Source organism: Diabrotica undecimpunctata, chromosome 2, assembly GCF_040954645.1.
Source record: "Diabrotica undecimpunctata isolate CICGRU chromosome 2, icDiaUnde3, whole genome shotgun sequence".
In the NCBI taxonomy this organism is placed as follows: Eukaryota; Metazoa; Arthropoda; class Insecta; order Coleoptera; family Chrysomelidae; genus Diabrotica; species Diabrotica undecimpunctata.
This window is the reverse complement of record NC_092804.1, coordinates 60,170,278-60,189,324: the sequence shown is the minus strand read 5'-3', so window position 1 is coordinate 60,189,324 and position 19,047 is coordinate 60,170,278. Positions and strand designations below refer to the sequence as shown.

At 35.1% G+C, this 19,047-nt stretch overlaps 1 protein-coding gene across 2 annotated transcripts in view; it reads left to right on the top strand.

Moving 5' to 3' along the window:
* The window catches only part of Lgr4 (Leucine-rich repeat-containing G protein-coupled receptor 4), an 832,616-nt gene extending 818,482 nt beyond the window's left edge, over positions 1-14,134 (top strand). For both annotated transcript variants that reach the window (XM_072523012.1, XM_072523013.1), the window contains 3 exons: positions 7,093-7,205; positions 7,267-7,398; positions 13,752-14,134. In XM_072523012.1, the coding sequence (XP_072379113.1) occupies positions 7,093-7,205; positions 7,267-7,398; positions 13,752-13,814 (308 nt within the window). In that variant the 3' untranslated portion in view covers positions 13,815-14,134. The remainder of the gene's footprint in view (positions 1-7,092; positions 7,206-7,266; positions 7,399-13,751) is intronic.
* The last annotated feature ends 4,913 nt before the right edge of the window (positions 14,135-19,047 follow it).

Here is a 19,047-nt window from a genome sequence, read left to right as displayed (position 1 = left end):
GGCACAAGTCTGCTATAGTTTACCCAACTGAGTAATATCCATTACTTAGAACTCACGACTCATATTGATATACCGAACGTTATAATGAAAAAGTATCTAATTATCGAGGAAAAATAATTACTATTTAAATGGGAATAAGACACAATTATAGGTTAAAGTAAGTTTATTGACGTTTCAATTTCCACTTCGGAAATCGAGAACGCTGCTGCCCTTTATCAGGGAGAGATAGAAAAGAAGTAACTAAATTTTGAAAGGATAAAGGGATGGGACATGTTTTATCTTAGTGAGGAGTTGAGAGTAAAGCATGGCTTGCGTGGGCAGGGTCGCTTTCTTGATGTAGAACTATTCTCTACTGGGATTGTAAAAAAGTATCTACCCGCTACCCATGCTAATATGGTTACCTTTTCTAAATACTTTTCCTTACACTTAATTTAGTTTATGTGTTGGTTACTTATTTGTTTTTAGTTAACTATTATCACTTTTGTTTTTTCTAGATTTTCTCCATCCAGGTATTAATCAGTTTTTGCATTTAATTTTTTTGATTTTGCATAAGAATCACGTCGTCTGCATAGAGAAGATCTCAACCTTGTACCGGGTGTAGGTTCCTATACCCTATAATTGTATCAATATTGGCTTCCTTTTCTCGTATTCTCTTTAGTATTTTGTTTATTATAATTGTGAATAAGCGTAGACTCAAACGCTGCTCTTAGATCTAGGAAAATTTCTTCGTTCTCCTTCAATCTTGTCTCTGTTACCATTCTTACTACGATAATGTTGTCATTTACTGGTCTTTCTGGTCTTAATGCCGCTCAACGTAATTTTCCAATATGTACTCTAAAATTTTTGTAAATAGCTTGAAACATACCTACTTGTGCGAGTCATATTGCATTATAGTTTGATCTGTTTTTTATGTATGGATATTATTAAGTGGTTTTCATAACTTTTGTGGATCATCTCTATTATCCACGTTACTTTTAGTATAGTCTTTAACCATTCTATTCCTTTCTTGCCTAGTTATTTTACCATTTCTGGTGCTAAGTCGTCTTCTTCGCAAGTTTTTCCTACTTTAATGGTTCGTATTGCCTCTTTCACTTCTTCTTGTCCTATTTCTAGACTGTCATGTGAATATTCCTTTTAAATATATCCCGTTCCATACTGTGTTTTGTAAAATTTTTCTTGGCAGAATTTATTTCATATTTTTAGTAATTCCTCTTTCTCAGCCTTTAGTTGGTTTTGACTGTTTATTATTCCCCCCGATTATCTCAGCACCAACAACATTTTTATTTCTAAAAATGTTACCAACCGTTCACCGTGCTTCGGAGGGGAAGTTAAGTCGTCGGTCCCCCTGGAGTAGTGTGCATCGACACTAAAATACGCAAGAGAAGGTAAAGAAACAAAGATAGAAGGAGGCACAGAAAAAAATTTGGATGAAAATCGTACGATATTAGTTAAAGCTCACAACAAACTCATATTTTGAACAGCTAAAATATATATAAAATGTCTATAAAATAAATATTATCACATTGATTTCGAATCATTCCGAGGATATCATCAATAATGTTCTGAAGCTATTTTCTTGTGGCATTTTAAATTAATTACTATTTAAATGGGAATAAGCCACAATTAAAGGTTAAAATACGTTTATTGACGTTTCAATTTCCACTTCGGAAATCGTTCTCAAAATACAAACATTAGTAAATTAAACAAATTTTGTTTTTTGTTACTTAATGAAAAATTCTTCTAATAATTTAATTTTATCTGACTCATCTATATTGACAATTCAGACATACCTTATACATTTTAAAGTAGACGACTTTAAAATGATATTGCCAATATTGTTGAGTTGCGTTCCTGGGACGACTTTACTTATAAGATAGTTCATTCGATTACATGAAATCAACTTTAACTTGAGAATATCCGTCAGAAAAGATCATAATATGTATAGTACATCCACTAATAATTTTCCAACATAAACATGCCTGATTCTGGTATCAAAGAGACCGCCTTTCAAATCAAGGTTGTCAGACATATTTCCTAAAATTCCTAAGGTTATATTTAAAAAATATGCTCTATTCTCTATTCGTTATTATTCAATTGCTAGTCAACGAACGACACTCTTAAAAAATAATATGAACATATTCTCAAAAAATATATCTATAAATTAATTAACTAGGTACTAATATTTCCATGGACTCTTCACTAATGAATTAAAGCAACCGTGAACTTTGTATATATTACTTATACTCTAAGTAATTTTCGAATATCGGCAACATTGTAGTCTGGAGAGAATTTGAACCTTCCGTCCATATCGATGTTGCCATGTTGGTGAATTTAGCGGTAATACTTTTATAGATATAATGATCGACTTTTAAGAAATCAGACAACTTTTAAGAATCCAAGTTCTCAAAAACGGTTTGAAGAATTGTATTATTTTTTTCCAAATGTCATTGATTTTATACCTTACCTGGAAACATAAAAAATTGCAGATATATTAATATGGTATTAAAGTTATATTCACTAATTTTAAACTCATGCATTATGGCAACAGCGAAGCGCAAAGCTATAAATCGCAATGAACACCTGTTTGTCTGGCTATGTGACACCCTAAAATATTTCCTTTTGCAGAGGCGGAGGCTTATTATAATGATTATAAGGCAAGTAATATTATATTTTTCTAGGATGGCATTTTTTAAGATGCGTCAACTTCTGTGTTACCAATAAATAATGACAATTATGTTAATGACAGCTCCGAATTAAAAAATAAAGATTTGCACGTACAATCCCAAAGAATAGTCTTAAATATGTATGAGTGTTTGAAAAAAGAAAATATTGGGATGGCTGATAATGCAATTGTTCTAATTGTATCTAATGCATTGCTATTGTCGGCCAAAAATATAACAAAGTCTTCTGCCGATTATCACGAAGATATGACAGCCGATTTATTTGAAAAGTGGTTTGTTGAACAACTCTTGCCCAATATTCCGCCGAATTCAGTGATTGTTATGGATAATGCTTCGTATCGTTCCCGCATATTAAATAAAATACCTAATAATAACACGAAAAAGGACGAAATTTTAAAATTTATGCAACTTAAAAACATCACTGTTCCTAAAAAGATTCCAGTAAAGAAAGAATTAATTAGAATTATCAAAAGTCGGAATTTTAAAAACGAATACGTTATTGACACCATTTGCAGCAGGCACGGCCATACTCTTTTGCGATTACCCTCATACTATTGCATTTTTAATCCAATTGAAATGGTTTGGGGTACCGTAAAAAAACGATTGCGAAAATATAATCAGTCACCAACATTAAGCGCAATGGCCATTGAGAATATTCGAGAAATAATTAGTGGCATTAATAGCGATGTGTCTAAAAATTGCGAAGCTCATGTTGTAAAAATAGAAAACGAATATCCTGTTTTACCGGCAATAGCACCAATAGTTATCCAACCTGGGAACGATTCGACTTCAGAAGACTCTGACGATTCTTTTCAGTCCTTCTAATTAATTTCTTTACAGCTATCGCGATGCATCTTGAACACTAGTATTCATTATTATAAAGTGTGTCGCATTTAAGATGAAGACACCTCTATATATCAGCTACTAAAATACATACAGATTTGACATTTTGCACAGTCATACATGTTGATAGTGCACATTTTTTTAAGATAGTCATCTGAAATTTAAATTTTAAACGCGGCTTACTGCGAATCCACAAACAGGGTAAATTTTCGATATTTTGCTTCGCGTTAGAGAAATCGGAAAAACTTATTTGGAAAAGTTGTTCCACTTATTGTAACCGCATACACCAAATTTCATGACAAAATTCGCAATTTTAGTTTTTCAGTATTATTTGTAATCTCGATCCTAAATCTACAATTGGCTGTCTAAAGATGCATCTCGGGACAGCCAACTGTCCGTTTTACAATCCTGACTACAATTGAAGAGCTTATTTCCAAAGTGTCTTAAATCCATATAATAAAATCCATGAAATTACAGATTTTCATACAAATTGAACATACAAATTATACAATTTTACAATTTTCATATGCACTTTTAAATGGTAAATAAGAAGTTGTTTTGGTACATATAACTTTATTCTAGACTTGAAGAAATCTATAAAGTTTAAAAAAAGAAAATTAAAAGAATCGAAATTTTGGATTTAAACACTTTGGAAATAAGCTCTTCAATTAATGAAAAAAGTAAAAGTGCGAATTTTGACATAAAACTTTGTTATGTGGGGTTATAATAATATTTGGAACATCTTTTCCAAATAACTTTTTCAGATATCTCTAACTCGAAGCAAAATATTGAAGATTCACCCTGTTTGTGCATTAACAGTAGGCCGTGTTTAAAAATTAATTTTCAGTTGACTATCTTAATTGCTGGATAGACAATCTTTTAAAATTTTCTGACAGAATGAGCCATTATTTACAGATAATTGTAAAAAAATATTATGGTTTATGTAAAAACTAAATAATAAGTCCAATATTCTTATAAATCACTAAAATTAACAAGCTTTAATTTGAAAGAATTAATTTGTTATTTATACGATGTTGTGAGCCCGCTCCCATTTGAAAAAAAAACTGATTCTGTCCTTTGAAGAGTCCTATTCAAAAATGCCCCGTTTAAACAAATCGAAGGTTGAAGGGTGCCGGACATTTTTGCCGGAAACAATTCAAATTCAAAAGATCACCTTTTCTGCTACGGAAAATATTGCTCCGATTTCTCACCAAAATCAATGTTGAGACTTTAGTTTAGATACTCTTGAATCTCAAAAATACTCATTTACATATTTTTCAAGCCTCGAAAATGTATATTAGGTATCGCATTTTTCGGATTTTAAATCGCCTATATCTCCAAAACTATTAACTTTTGAGAAAAATGACATAGATCTTATTTAGAGTCACCCAAAAACCTAAAAAATATTTTTTGGAGCACAAAAGGTGATATTTTGAATTTGTTTAAAAAATTGTTTAAACATTTTCTGCCCAAAAATTGAGAAATTTTCCTAAATATGATTATGTACAAATTAATAAAAATTATATGATTTTTCTTGAAATATGCGTTTGATAACTGATCCCTTTTCTTAATTTCCACGGTCGGCCAATGGTCGGCATTGGCATCAAAGAATCTCAAAAGCCGACGCTTGGCAAACTGACATTGGAAAAAGTATAATTCGTCTTTAAAAAGACAAATACATGCCATGATGACAGTAAAATTATCATCTTAGTGATTCCATAGTAAATTATGAGGGAAAAACCAGGAAAAAAACGTAAGTATTTGATCGTGCATTTAGTTTACCTTCAATAAACACCAAATTCCGATTTTATATGTTTGTTATTTAAATTTATTTACTATGGAATCACTAACAGGAGAATTTTACTGTCATCATGGCATGTATTTGTCTTTTTAAAGACGAATTACATGTTATGATCTTTTCTGACCGATATTCTCAAGTTAAAGTTGATTTCATGTAATCGAATGAACTATCTTATAAGTAAAGTCGTCCCAGGAACGCAACTCAACAATATTGGCAATATCATTTTAAAGTCGTCTACTTTAAAATGTATAAGGTATGTCTGAATTGTCAATATAGATGAGTCAGATAAAATTGAATTATTAGAAGAATTTTTCACTAAGTAACAAAAAACAAAATTTGTTTAATTTACTAATGTTTTTTAATATTTGTCGACTATGAAAAGGCATTCGACACCGTAAATCAACAAAAATGTTGGAAGCCTTGACAGAATGCCGAATTGACTATCGGTATATAAATATAATTAAACATATATACCAAAACGCAACAGCCAGTGTTAGAGTGGGTGATCGTCAAACCCAGAAATTCCCGATACAACGTGGAGTACGCCAGGGGGACACCATATCGCCGAAACTGTTCACTACGCTTTTGGAATATATATGTAAAAGGGCAAAACTGACCGACGAGGGCATAAACATAAACGGAGAAAAGCTTAGCCATCTAAGGTTTGCAGATGATATTGTACTAATAGCTGATAGGATAGATGAGACCAAAGAACTTTTAAATCAGCTCTACCTTTCCTCGCTAGAAGGGGGATTGAAAATAAATATATCTAAAACCCAGATGATGACAAATCTTGTAGTCAGCGAAGATATATGCGTAGGAACAAGATCCATAGACCAGACCAGAATGGCCTATAAATACCTAGGTCATGAGATTCGCATAGGAAAAGATAACCAAACCGTTGAGCTCCTCCGTCGTATAAGACTGACTTGGGCAGCCTTCGGCAAGCTGAACCATATTTTCAAATCGTCTGATATACCAATATGCCTTAAAAGAAAAACGTTTAATCAGTGTGTTTTGCCAGTGTTAACTTACGGTGCCGAAACGTTGACCATGACAAGGAGAACAGTTCAAAAGATCCGTGTGTGTCAAAGGGTGATGGAGCGTGCTATGTTGTGCGTTTCACTACGAGACAAGATCCCAAATCGCCAGCTACGACAAAGAACAGGAGTGGCTGATGCAGTAAAGAGAGTAGCAACACTAAAATGGAACTGGGCAGGTCACGTGGCTCGAATGACAGACAATAGATGGACAAAGCGGATACTGGAATGGAGACTAAGAGATGATGCCTACCGAAGTAGAGGTCGTCCACCAACACGTTGGACTGACGATCTAAAACGTTGTCATAGGAATTGGATACAAGAGGCACAAGATCGAAATAGATGGAAAATTATGAGGGAGATCTATGTCCAGCAGTGGATAAGCGAAGATTGAATGATGATGATGATGATGTATTTTGAGAACGATTTCCGTAGTGGAAATTAAAACGCCAATAAACGTATTTTAACCTTTAATTGTGGCTTATTCCCATTTAAATAGTAATTGATATCATCAATATTTTGGAAGAACCGATTTAGAATGTTACAAGAGAATCTAAAAATAAATGTTCGAGAAATATTTAAATAAATGAAAGAAACAGCACTGTTAAAACACGTGGAAATTTCTGCTAAAGTTTTGCGACTAGAAACTTTTGGCATCATTATAAAATATATGTTGTTCACAATTATTAAGAAATTGCTTAATATTTTCTTTGTTTATTATTTTTAGGTGTTTCTATACCTCAAGATCTCTACGCTTGGTTAGCTATATTTGTTCTTCCAATTAATTCAGCATTAAATCCTGTATTATACACATTAACAACAAGTATTTTTAAGAAGCAGGTATGTTTAAATATTGAAAAACTAGTTATTTTATTATTTCCTTTATTTCTTAAACTTTTAGATGAAGAAAATGTTTACCTCTTGTTGCCGAAGGAAACGAGAAAATCAGCATACTGCATCAGAATCTGGTTTTAGTCTTAGCTTTGGAGTTTTTCCAATAGGAGGAAGTACCAAACGAATATTTAGTTACAGGGTTAGTATTAATATTATCCATAACGTAATAACTATTAGCTGAGTTTTAGTTTATAATAAATAGCTGAGTTTTCCGATAGTTTGTAGATTTTGGTCTGAATATTGAGTAATATTCATGTATATATATTTTTGTATATATGTATATTGAGATATTTATTTACTTCACTTTTGAGGGGAATTTATTACGAAATCACGAAATCCAAAATGTCTTTGCGGACCAGATGATGTACTACTTATTACCTAACCAACACAGATCCAACTATGAGTTCCAAAATGTGGTGACGGCCGACTAAAAAACAAGATCTTTTTTAACTTATGCTCAAGAATGGTACAGGTCTGTACAGTCTGTACAGTCTGGTACAGGACTGTATTGTATGCAATAGTATCGAAACATAGAGCAGCGACTTGATCAAAAATACCCCATTCCTGCAAAAACATTCCAAAATGCCATTTATCTAGGCAATTCTTCTTCCACTGTGTAAATTTTGGAACTCCCAGCAGTTGTCCATAGGTATCTACTATTAACATTTAACACAACAACAGGAAGGCGATCCAGATGTTCCTTGGAAGTTAAGTCCTCCATTAGCCTTACCGTTTCAGTGAACAATAACAGGGTCAGAAATCTCTTTTTAATTGTGTTGCAATTTTGGCTCGACTAATCTCTCTCTCGCGCTCAGTAGAGCTGCGATTGATACTAACGAGCTTACATCCTGACCAACATTGGATGCTACCTCACCAATAATGAATGTGGCTTTCCTGGATGACACCTGGGTTCTATAGAGTGCAGACGAAAGCTTAGAAGTCATGATCCTCGGCATTCAAACTGAGAGTCACACAGAGAATAATGGCTCGTCTGGGAGGATGGTTCTGCTGTGATCATGTTAGATGTCCTACATTATTATATTTATCACATGAGGTTTTTCACTTCATATGTGTTTGTATTTGTTATATATTTCATAGTTGTACCTTCTTCTTTAGATACCATTTTCAGAAATGCCGTCAAATATTCCTCTTAGTATAGGTCATTTACACACTAGCAGAAAATTTTCATCTGCTTTGGAGCTGATTCACGTTTCGGATCAATATGTTAACATTGGTTAAATAAGAGAAGTATATTAATATTTTTGTTATAAAATAATAATCACAAGGTTTCAAATCTGGAGATTTTGTAATCCAATTGATTAGACCACCTCTTTCAATCTATTGGTTCTACCTTATCTTTACTAAAATGAGCTGTGCAAGGTAATACTATCTTGTTGAACGTCCAGATAAGTCAACAGGTTTCACCGATCCAGATATTTATATTATTTTTTTATGTTTTGTCTCGTTTATTCCTTGAGGATTGTCACCAATACAGCAAAAATAATATGCCTTGTACAATCAAAAATTCCATCTATTATAAGGGTGGCTTCTTCGTAAAATAAAATATGGGAAAAAAGTTAGAACTTAGATTATTTTTGTTCCATAACTAGTTTTTTTAACAGATTTTAATCTGATAATGGATGAAATCATAAGGAACGTTAAAAAAGAAGAGGATATAGAATGGGAGAAAAGGAAATAAGGATAATATGCTACGCCGACGACCCCATAATAACAGCCGAAAATGAAGAGGACCTACAAAGATTAATTAAAGAATTCGAAGATACGGCGCTCATATACAACATGGAGATCTCAACAGAGAAAACTAAAACGATACTGATATCAGCGGAACCGAGACGATGTAAACTAGTCGTAAATAATAGAACAAGTGATGGAATTTAAATACTTGGGAATAAAACTGTCAAGCTACGGAAAAGTGGAAGAAAAAGTACAAAAACAAGTAAACATGGCAAACAGAGCAGCAGGATATCTCAACAACACAATCTAAAGAAACAAATACCTCACAACGGAAACGAAAACCAGGATATATAAATCAATAATAAGACGTACACAGCGGAAACAAAACTACTGGAAACAAGAGAAATGATAGTCTTACGAAAAATAACAAACCAAACTCTAGGAGGCAGAGTAAGAAGTGAGGAAATACGATCGAGATGTGATATAGAGGAAATAAACGCGTGGATCAAAAGAAGAAAAGTGGAATGAAATTAACACATCGAAAGAATGACAGAAAATAGAATAGTACGAATAGCAAGAGACAAATCGCGAAATGGAAGAAGATCATTGGGACGACCGAGGAAAAGATGGTCAGATAACGTCAATTGAGGCTAAAAACCGAAGTAAAACAGGCATTAAGCCTATTTATAAAGTAGGAAGAAAAAGAAGAACTAGTTCGCAAACTTAATACGAGCAGGGAAAATAACGATCTAACATTGCATGAGCTTTTTGAAAATGCAAGTGGTAAAGATTTTCTTTATGAATAATATTCCATATACAAGACTTCGACCTATTAGTATACATAGCACCGAGCCTTTTTATGCTTTAACTTTGGACTAAAATATGTTCAAGTTAAATCGTACTCCTCTGTATCCTTTCTCTTAATCTTAAACAGGTGTAATAGTTTAAAACGAAAGCGCAAGAGAGACCCTATCAGAAGGGAGGAGGAAAGAGTGGGTGAAAGCACTTAGGGCCAGGAATCAGACAGCGTACGGGTAAGTAAGTTAAAGAGATAAGAACCATTTATTACGAAGTTTCTACAAATAAATGTGGGAAGGTCGAGGGCTGCTCACGACGTTGCAGAGGCACTTACATGAAGGGAAGGTTATGACATGATCCTATTTCAGGAGCCCAACATAAAGTTGGTCTCTCGATAGGGGATCATTAAAGATAGGAAATCTGACGTGGCCGTATACGTGGTGAATCGAGGAGCTGGCATTACCAGACACTCCGTTAAGAATGGTTATGTTAAGGTATATGTCGGAAACCTGGTAGTGTATAATTGCTTTGTTTTACCAACATCCCGCTTCGAGTATATGAAGAGTACATTGACTCGATTATGCAAGAGGCTAGGATGGAGCCTGTACCGGTCGTCATAGCTGGTGACCTGAATGCGAAGGATCGTCCATGGAACCCACGAGTGCAAGATGGGAGAGGAAATACCTATCAGAATGGATCCACGCCATGGGGCTTATCTTGTTAAATGACGGTAAGGCACCTACATTCGTGAGAGGTAATAGTGAATCATTTCTGGACATCACACTGGTTTCAACGATATTTCTAAACAAGGTCGTAAACTGGACTATTTTGGAAGAAGAATCATTTAGCTTACATAAGTATGTGAGTTTTGAAATAGCTAGCAAAAGACAGAAACGTAAAAATGGGAAGTCAATCTAAAAAGATGTTTAAATGAGGAGGTTTTTGTAGATGCTTTTAGCTTGATTGGTTCGGGATTTAATTGAGGGTCTGAATGATGCACAGGAGTTGGCTTGTGTAAGATCAAATGGTAGGTGTGAAAGAAAACAATCATACTGGTGGAATGAGCAGCTTGAAAATCTGAGGACAAATTGCATGACAGTAAGAAGGGAGTGTAAGAGGTTAAGAAAAGTACGAGCAGGATATTTGGAAGAGAGAATAAATGAATAAAAGCGAAAGCAGAATGAATACAGGAATGAGATAAGAAGATCTAAGAGAAAAAGGTGGAGTAACCTGCTTCAGGATCTCAAAAGGGATATCTGGGGCAGGGCTTCAAGATTGTCTGTACCGAATTGAAGGGGAAAAAGACAACCTGCTTCGGCTTCCTGCTTGAGAAAGAGAAACTCCGTTTAATACGGGAACTCTTTCCTCAGGTGGAGGATAGGCGTGAAAGGTTTATTGGTTTCGTAGATGCGGAACCTTTTACTGAGTTGGAACTCGGTGAGGCTGTTGGAAGGATGAAGATCTGAAAGACACCTGGCATAGATGGAGTCATGCCGGAGACAGTAAGGCTCGCCGCACTAAGATACCCGCAGGTTTTCCTGAGATTGTTAAACAAACTGCTTGAGCAACAGCAGTTTCCAACAATGTTGAAAGAAGCTAAGATTGTCCTTATCCCGAAAGATAGAGGTGAAGAGAAAGAGGTACGATTTTGGCCAATTTGCCTTCTTAGTTCGATAGCTAAAATGTACGAACAGCTTGTAAAAGGCCGCCTTGAGCGAGAGCTAGAAGAAAAGCATGCGCTGAGCGACCGCCAATATGGATTTAGGACCGAAAGATCTACCATAGATGCGGTCACAGAAGTAACCTCTTTAGTTACGCAGGATACAAAGAGATGGGTGGCTCTCATCCTGCTTAACGTTAAGAATGCCTTTAATACAGCATCATGGGAAAAAATTATGTTCAGGCTGAGAGAATTGGGCGTTAGTGAGTACCTGGTCAATGTAATTGACAGATACTTTACTGACAGGTCTATAAGAGAAAAAGATATCAGCATCAGTTTGTTGCAGGGTGTTCCGCAGGTTCAGTACTGGACGCTATCCTATGGAATGTCCTGTACGACGGGGTGTTGAGGCAACAGATGCCAAGGGGATGCACTCTTGTAGCTTATGTTGATGTGTTTCCACTGGTTGTGAACGCGAGTCAGAAAACGGACATGGCTAATGCAGCTAACATAGCGCTGCGTCGGTTTAGTAGGTGGATCAGAGAGAACGATCTACAGCTAGCGCCTCAGAAAACTGAGGTGTTAGTTCCCAAACGGGGCCGGGGAAAACCCTCTCTTCGCTTTATAGTTGAAGGTGTGGAGGTTGCACCGGTTAAATCGATTAATTATCTGAGAGTCTGCTTGTCGAAAGGACTAAGGTTCGGAGTACACATTCAAAAGACGATAGAGAAGGCGAACCGAAATCTGGAGGCGTTGCTAAACATTGGAGGCCCAGGTAGCACAAAGGTGTTTTCCAGTCGGTGGTAACCTACGCTGCTCCCGTGTGGTTTAGCGTACTAAACACTGCGAAATACCCTAAGCTGATGGAGACTTCGCAAAGCCGAATGCTCCTCAGAGTATCTAGCGTATATAGGACAGTTTCAAATGAGGCTCTATATGTCATTGGAGCGTTGATACCGATCGTTTTGCTGTGCAAAGAGCGAGCGAGGGTGTATGCGAGGAGGATGGATGTAAATATAGATGAGAATGAGAGAGAAAGAACGATAGTAGAGTGGCAGAGATAATGGGTGAATGATATAGCGGAAAGGCAAGGTGGACGAAGGAGCTTATTCCCGATCTGAGGCCGTGGTGAGAATATAAGTTCAGGAAACTAGACTAATTCCTGACGCAGTTTCTGACCGGAAATGGTAGTTTTACCTTCCCAAATAGAATAGGCAAATCTGACTCAGCGGACTGTACTGTTTGTGGGGTATTGGATGGACATTTTTAACTACCAGAGATGGGCAAATAAGGGGGGAGATTTCGAGAGGCGAATGGGTATCGGGCTGGATGAAAGAAACGTTGTAAACGTAATGTTAAGAGGAGAGAAAAAGTGAAGAGAAGTACACTGTCTGACTTCTGGGATGCTGAATAAAAAGGAGCAGGAGGACAGATTAGGAAATTGAGCCAGATATCTGAAATTTATGGTTAATATTATTTATTAGTTTATGGCCTAACGTCGAAAACATTTTCTGATTTACGGTAATAGATATAGTTATTTATAAATTTTTAGTTTTTCATTTTAGTTGTTCATTGAGTGGCAAGGCCCCCTCTCTGGAACGGTGGTTAAAGTTTTAGCCGGAACACGGTTAATCCGGCACTACCCTGGGGTCTTCTGGCTTAGTATTCTACTCGGTCGAAAGATTCCAGGGTGTCTTGTTCCGTAACGTAGATGCCCAAAAAAGATTTCCCCCACCTTTGCCTGTCAGAATTAAATGGATACCTTCTTAGGTTCTTACTGGAATCTGGCAATACGGTACTTAAAAAAAAACAAAAAACAAAAAAAAATTGATTGATACATTGATTATATTGTTTTGTTAAAGCCAACTTGACAACAAAATTTAGTACTTAAATATGATTTTATGCTAGAAACACAATGAATAGTTTAAAGTGTTTTTTCTTGAAAACCGTAGATGGTAGCGGTTTCGAATAAGAGCACATTATCTTTGGAAAATACCTTATTGTTTTTAAATTTGACATAAAACAAATCCTAAATTTAAGTGCTTATATATCTTGGAAATCATTTTTTGATTAGGGTAATATAGGTTAAATCGGCATAAAATCGTGTCCACTATCTGCAGTTTTCATGTGGCAAGAGAGTTTCGAGATACACTGTGTATAGAATATAGGATAAAATATATTCCTGGAATCTGGTGTTTAGTAATCTATTTACACTTTCAGGTCTTAATAATATTTCGTTGTTTTTAAAATTCATGTTGTCTATAAATTTAATTTGTTTTATATTGTATTCTTAAATATCTAATTAATGGAAGTAATATTAAAAGTACGTATCTTTTTAGGGTACTCACAGCAGCAGCCTTACAGCTAGTAAAACGAGCTGGAAGAGGTCGACAGCCGTATGATAATTTTTTTGAAGATAATCAAATGTTTAGTTTCTTACTGATCAAAAAGCGGGAATACATACGCTTCAATAAGACAGACCACAATCATTAGCTGATAGAAGCTTGGTGAATGTACCTGTATTTTTATAGGGAATAGTGTTAATAGTGTGTCTCTTGTGATCATGTGATTTTATACATCGATGTTATAGATGTCATGCCAGGCCAGTTTCTATACTTAATAAATGTTAAATAGCGTAGATTCGTCCGGTTTTCACATAGAAAATGTTTATTACTTTTACTATTGTTTAATTTGAAGAATAAATGTACGTTTTAATATCTTTGTTAATATTTTTAATTAATGCGGTATGTATTCATATCCGTTAAAGAAAAATATTTTAGAGTAACAAAATAAGAAAGAATGAACTCACTTTAACTTACACCAAAGATCCTGTAAATAAGTATCAATCACTTTCTACCGGAATTTTTTTCCTTTTGACTGAAATTATGTTATCTAATCATCTTTTTTTAGTATCTATACTGATGATTTACTCTATAGTCAGGGTATGGTATCTTAAGGTGGTTAATCAATTCAAAATACAACTTACGTTGTTTCCTAGAAGACAAAAGGTGGTAGGCTGCGTCATCAGAAATCATCAGATACCTCGAAGATATGTTATTGCGTAACTATGCCGTAACTGTGCCCGGTTATAGTGATAAATTTTTAAAAAACAAATGATAATCGAAAACGTGAATGAAGAGTACTTAACTGCAAAAACATTTATAAGAATTATTCTGTAGTACGAGATCAGATACCTTAAGATTACATTAGATCTCAAACTCATAACAGGTGTATTTTGGCTCATCTCTAGGTTAAAATTGTCTCTTCAGTACAGCCTTTTTAACAAAGAGTTTGTACTAGTTGGTACCCAACCAGAACATTAGTATTGGTGGGCAAGAAATAGAACTCATAAATAAATGTAAATAACTAGGACATGAAATTATGATTGGCAGGGATAATCGGACCTATGAACCGAAGAGAAGAATCGGTCTTGGGTGGGCAGAAGAAGAGAAGAGAAACTGTTAAAAGTGAGCTGCCCACATGCCTGAAGAGAAAAGAGGATGCATTTGATCAATTCATCCTCTCAGTGTAAACATACGGAGCAGAAACACTTACTTTAACAAAAGCCTAAGCACAAAAGCCTAGGCTACCAGAGCCACACAGAGAAGAAGGAAGCGATCCATGTTAGGAATAACTCTGCGAGACAAAATAAAAAACCAAGAGGTTAGGTGAAGAACCAAGGTGACTGACGTCATCCAAAGGAGAGCCAGACTAAAATGGAGATAAGCAGAACACATAGCTAGAATGACGAATGGGCGATGGACAAAGAGGTTATTAAAATGGAGACCAAGGGAAGACAAGAAAAGCGATGGTCGACACCACGATGGGCGGACGATTTAAGAAGACAAAATAAAAACTGGATGAGAGTGGCGCAAAAGAGACGGGGTTGGAAACATGAAAAAGAGGTAGTCCTTTCAGTAGTAAACTTTGGAGGACGTGGCACTTCAACAAATTCGTAGGACTAGAGTTGATAATGCTTCAATGCTGTATTAACCTATGCTCCTATCCAACTCTGGGCAATTGCATAGAACGTATTCCGCCGTCTCGTCATCAGCCTCATAGATTATACAATTCGCATTTTCTGCCAGTACGAATTTGTTCATGTACTTCTTAAGGCGATAGTGTCCTGTTAGGAGACATACGATAATTCGCAGATCATTCCTATTCATATCTAGTAGATCTTTGGATCGTTTCTTCGTTGGTTCATGTATAAATGCATTCGAATGTTTGAGACCCATATGTTCGTACCAGTGATTACGTTTCATCCGTTCCGCCCAATCTGTTATTGTTCTGTTGGCTGTACTTCTTACTATGACAACGACAGGTTCTGAGCCTATGTCCAGGATAGCTGTCCAGTCAATACCATTATGTCCATGCACCTAGAGTAAACTTACTTTGTTACTTTTTTGATCTGAATCAGATTCTGAAGACAGTTCTAAACCAACTTGGAATCAATCCGATTTGATTGCACTGCCTTTAATGCCGTCTGGCTATCAGATATAATTTTTATTGATCTTTCCCTGCAGTTACTCTTTGTTAGTTCCCGCAGCACATTTCTATAGCATAAGTTTCCGCTTTAAAAATCGTAGTAGAGTGATTAACTAGGGTTTCACTAAAGTTTAGCCCTTGTTTACCCCTATATTCCCCGGCTCCCACGCCTTTATCGGTTTTATAGTCGTCAGTATATCAGCATTGATCTTCTATAATTTTATTTGACTCCCATTTACCCCTTCCTGAAAAAAGGACAGTAAACAGCTTTCCGACATTATATTTAAATTGCATTGCATCTGGTACCATTTACAATTATTCTGGGTTATTTTTAATTACAAAATTAAGATTTGATCCCTTTACCTTTTCGCCCTGCTTCCTCAACTCTTATCCGCTTTCTGTATGCTCCTAACTTCGCCTCCTTCTCAATCCATATGATTATGAATAAGCATGCTTTTTGTTGAAGCATGACCTCCTTAGCGACGGTTGGAGGGGTCGACATCGCGCCTGTTATGATTAAGCATGCTTTTTGTTGAAGCTTATTCAGCTTTTCTTTGAAGATTTTTAGTTGGCATTTATACCACCATATTAGTGCGCCATACGTAATCATAAGTCTGACTACTGTCATATATAGCCAGTACATCTATTTATACCCCATTTTTTCCCACATATCCTTCGACATGTCCAAAGGGAAAGATTTGCTTTCTTGAATTTTCTTTCCAGATGGGCGCTTCATGTAAGCACTTTATCTAGAATTACTGCTAGATATTTGACCTCATTCACCTCTTTGACTGTTTCTCCATACAGAGCGGGCATCCATATGTGTATTGTCTACCAAGTCGCTTAGAATTTTTTATTTTAACGCTATTGACAAAAATCTAATATATTGTTTTTAACTAATTATCTTCCTGGCCTTGTCTTGTATTTAACTTCTTCAGGAATACCTTCTTCTGCCGATTTGTAACTTATCTCTTGCTATATTGACGACATGGGTCTCTTCCATTTTGCTTGGTGGTTATTCCATTCTTTTTTTTTTTCTATTTTGTGTCCATTCATTTTTACACTTTACGTTACATTTTCTTCTAATGTCTTCACTACTCTTTCGATCTCTCAGGATATTTCATGTAATTCTTCTCAGTACTCTCATTTCTGCCGTTTCCAGTAGCCTTTGCGTTGTGGCTGTGTCGGGTCTTGTTTCTGAGGCATGTCATTATTGACATGAGAACTTTAGAAATTTTCAGCAGACAGCAGAAATTTAGAAATTTTCTTGAATGGCCAGAATATGGTTCTGATATATTCCTTGCTTCTTTGCGAAAAATCCTGCTTATTATATCTGTGACGAAGCAAATACATGAAAAGACGGCGACAGATGTAGTGGAAGTAGGGTCTGAGTTAGATGTACGCAGGTGTTTAGAGTAATATTTTGTATTATGGCTTTACTTTAAAGAGAACATAATCGTCGTTGAGGTTGCCTTGAGGACAAATTATACTCCAAAACAATATCTTGGGGGATCGACTGTTAGGTACCAAATCAAGGTAATAAAATGTGTGGAATTGTGGATACAGAAAAATGACTAATATAACGCTTAAATTAGTTTATATTTTATAAGTTTGTGTGCTGATGATGTAGTCAGATTGGTATTGATAAAATACTAGGTCATTTAGAATTATTAAGAATTAGGATTTTTGACATGATAAGAAAGATCTAATTTTTGATAATGGATGAAATTTCTGCAATTCTGCATTTTAACTGTGGAAAACACTGCCATGGGACCAAGAGAAATATTATTTAAAGAAACTCACATTTCTTCAAAAAATCCAGACTTCAATTCTAGAAAAATTCTTGAAGTGCTTGTGAAGGCCTCTTGAAAATATATTATGAGAAGAATAATAATTTTATCCCCTAACAGACGCGATGTAAGGTAATAGGAACTCCTAATATCTAAAGGAACATGAAGATGGCCGACAATCTAGTTAATCAAGGGCTAGGGCAGAGATATTTAAATGAATTTGTGTTTGATCTCTTCGTACGTTACTTGAATTACCTTAACCAGCAGCCTATCCTATTCTTTAAGAAGCTACACGCAATGTAGTGAAACTTTGAGATGGATTTACGCGTGGGTCGTCCAGAATATAAACGTTCCAAACTCTGAAGTAGATAAGTTAAAAATTCTGACTCTGGCTCCGATTTCATAAAATATTGTGTTATTTTTATAAACTATAATACTAAATTTTGTTTTATTAATTCATTGAATCGCCACAGGAGAATTCTTTTATTATATGCGGGTATGACATCAGCGCGTGAATCGAATGAATATATATTCCACAGCTATGTAGAGATTGGAGAATTGATTTTATAATGGAGATAATTTTTAGGAATGGAATGATTCTTTTTATTCTATTTACAGTGTCAAATCCCATATGTTTTGTTTGTTTTAGATGTGTACACAAAAGTTTCAATAGGGCTTTCTGGTGCCGTGCATCTTTCACTCCTCGAATATATAAATACTTTTATTTTGAAGGATTTAAGATGTTCCGACAATGCATTTTAGAAGAAATTAGAAATTAATTAAAACCTCAGGTCAGTTTCTAAATAGATTAAAAAAGAAAAGAGTTACTCACAATTGGTTTTATTGTAACGTGAAGCATTAAGGTAACTTAACCCTTAACCGATAACGATACAAAGAAAATAGCCCGAAGTAACTATACTATCCTACTTCGGTATAACAGATCAGTGTTGGTAGATATAGTACCTTTCTACATATCGATGTAGGGGCAATTTCTTGAAAAGAATATATGTTATATTTGAATGTATAGATTAAATTTGGTTATATTATTCAATTATTATACAATGACAATATTGTCGGGAGGATCGTTTAAGATTATATATTAAAATTAAAAATAAATAAAAAAAGACGACATGACAATCTAAAAACATCCAATATTATTTTTGCATATAATGTGAACGCCCAGAAGTTCTACTCTTTTAATTTTTTGGTTGTCTTTGTGTATTAACCTCATCCTTTGGGATTTTTTATGGGTTTTTGTGTTTAATTTTAATTTTATTATTATAACCCTGAAAGAACCGTCAATAATGTTATTTTAGATAATCTAACCACTACATTTAATCTGTACCTTCAAATATAG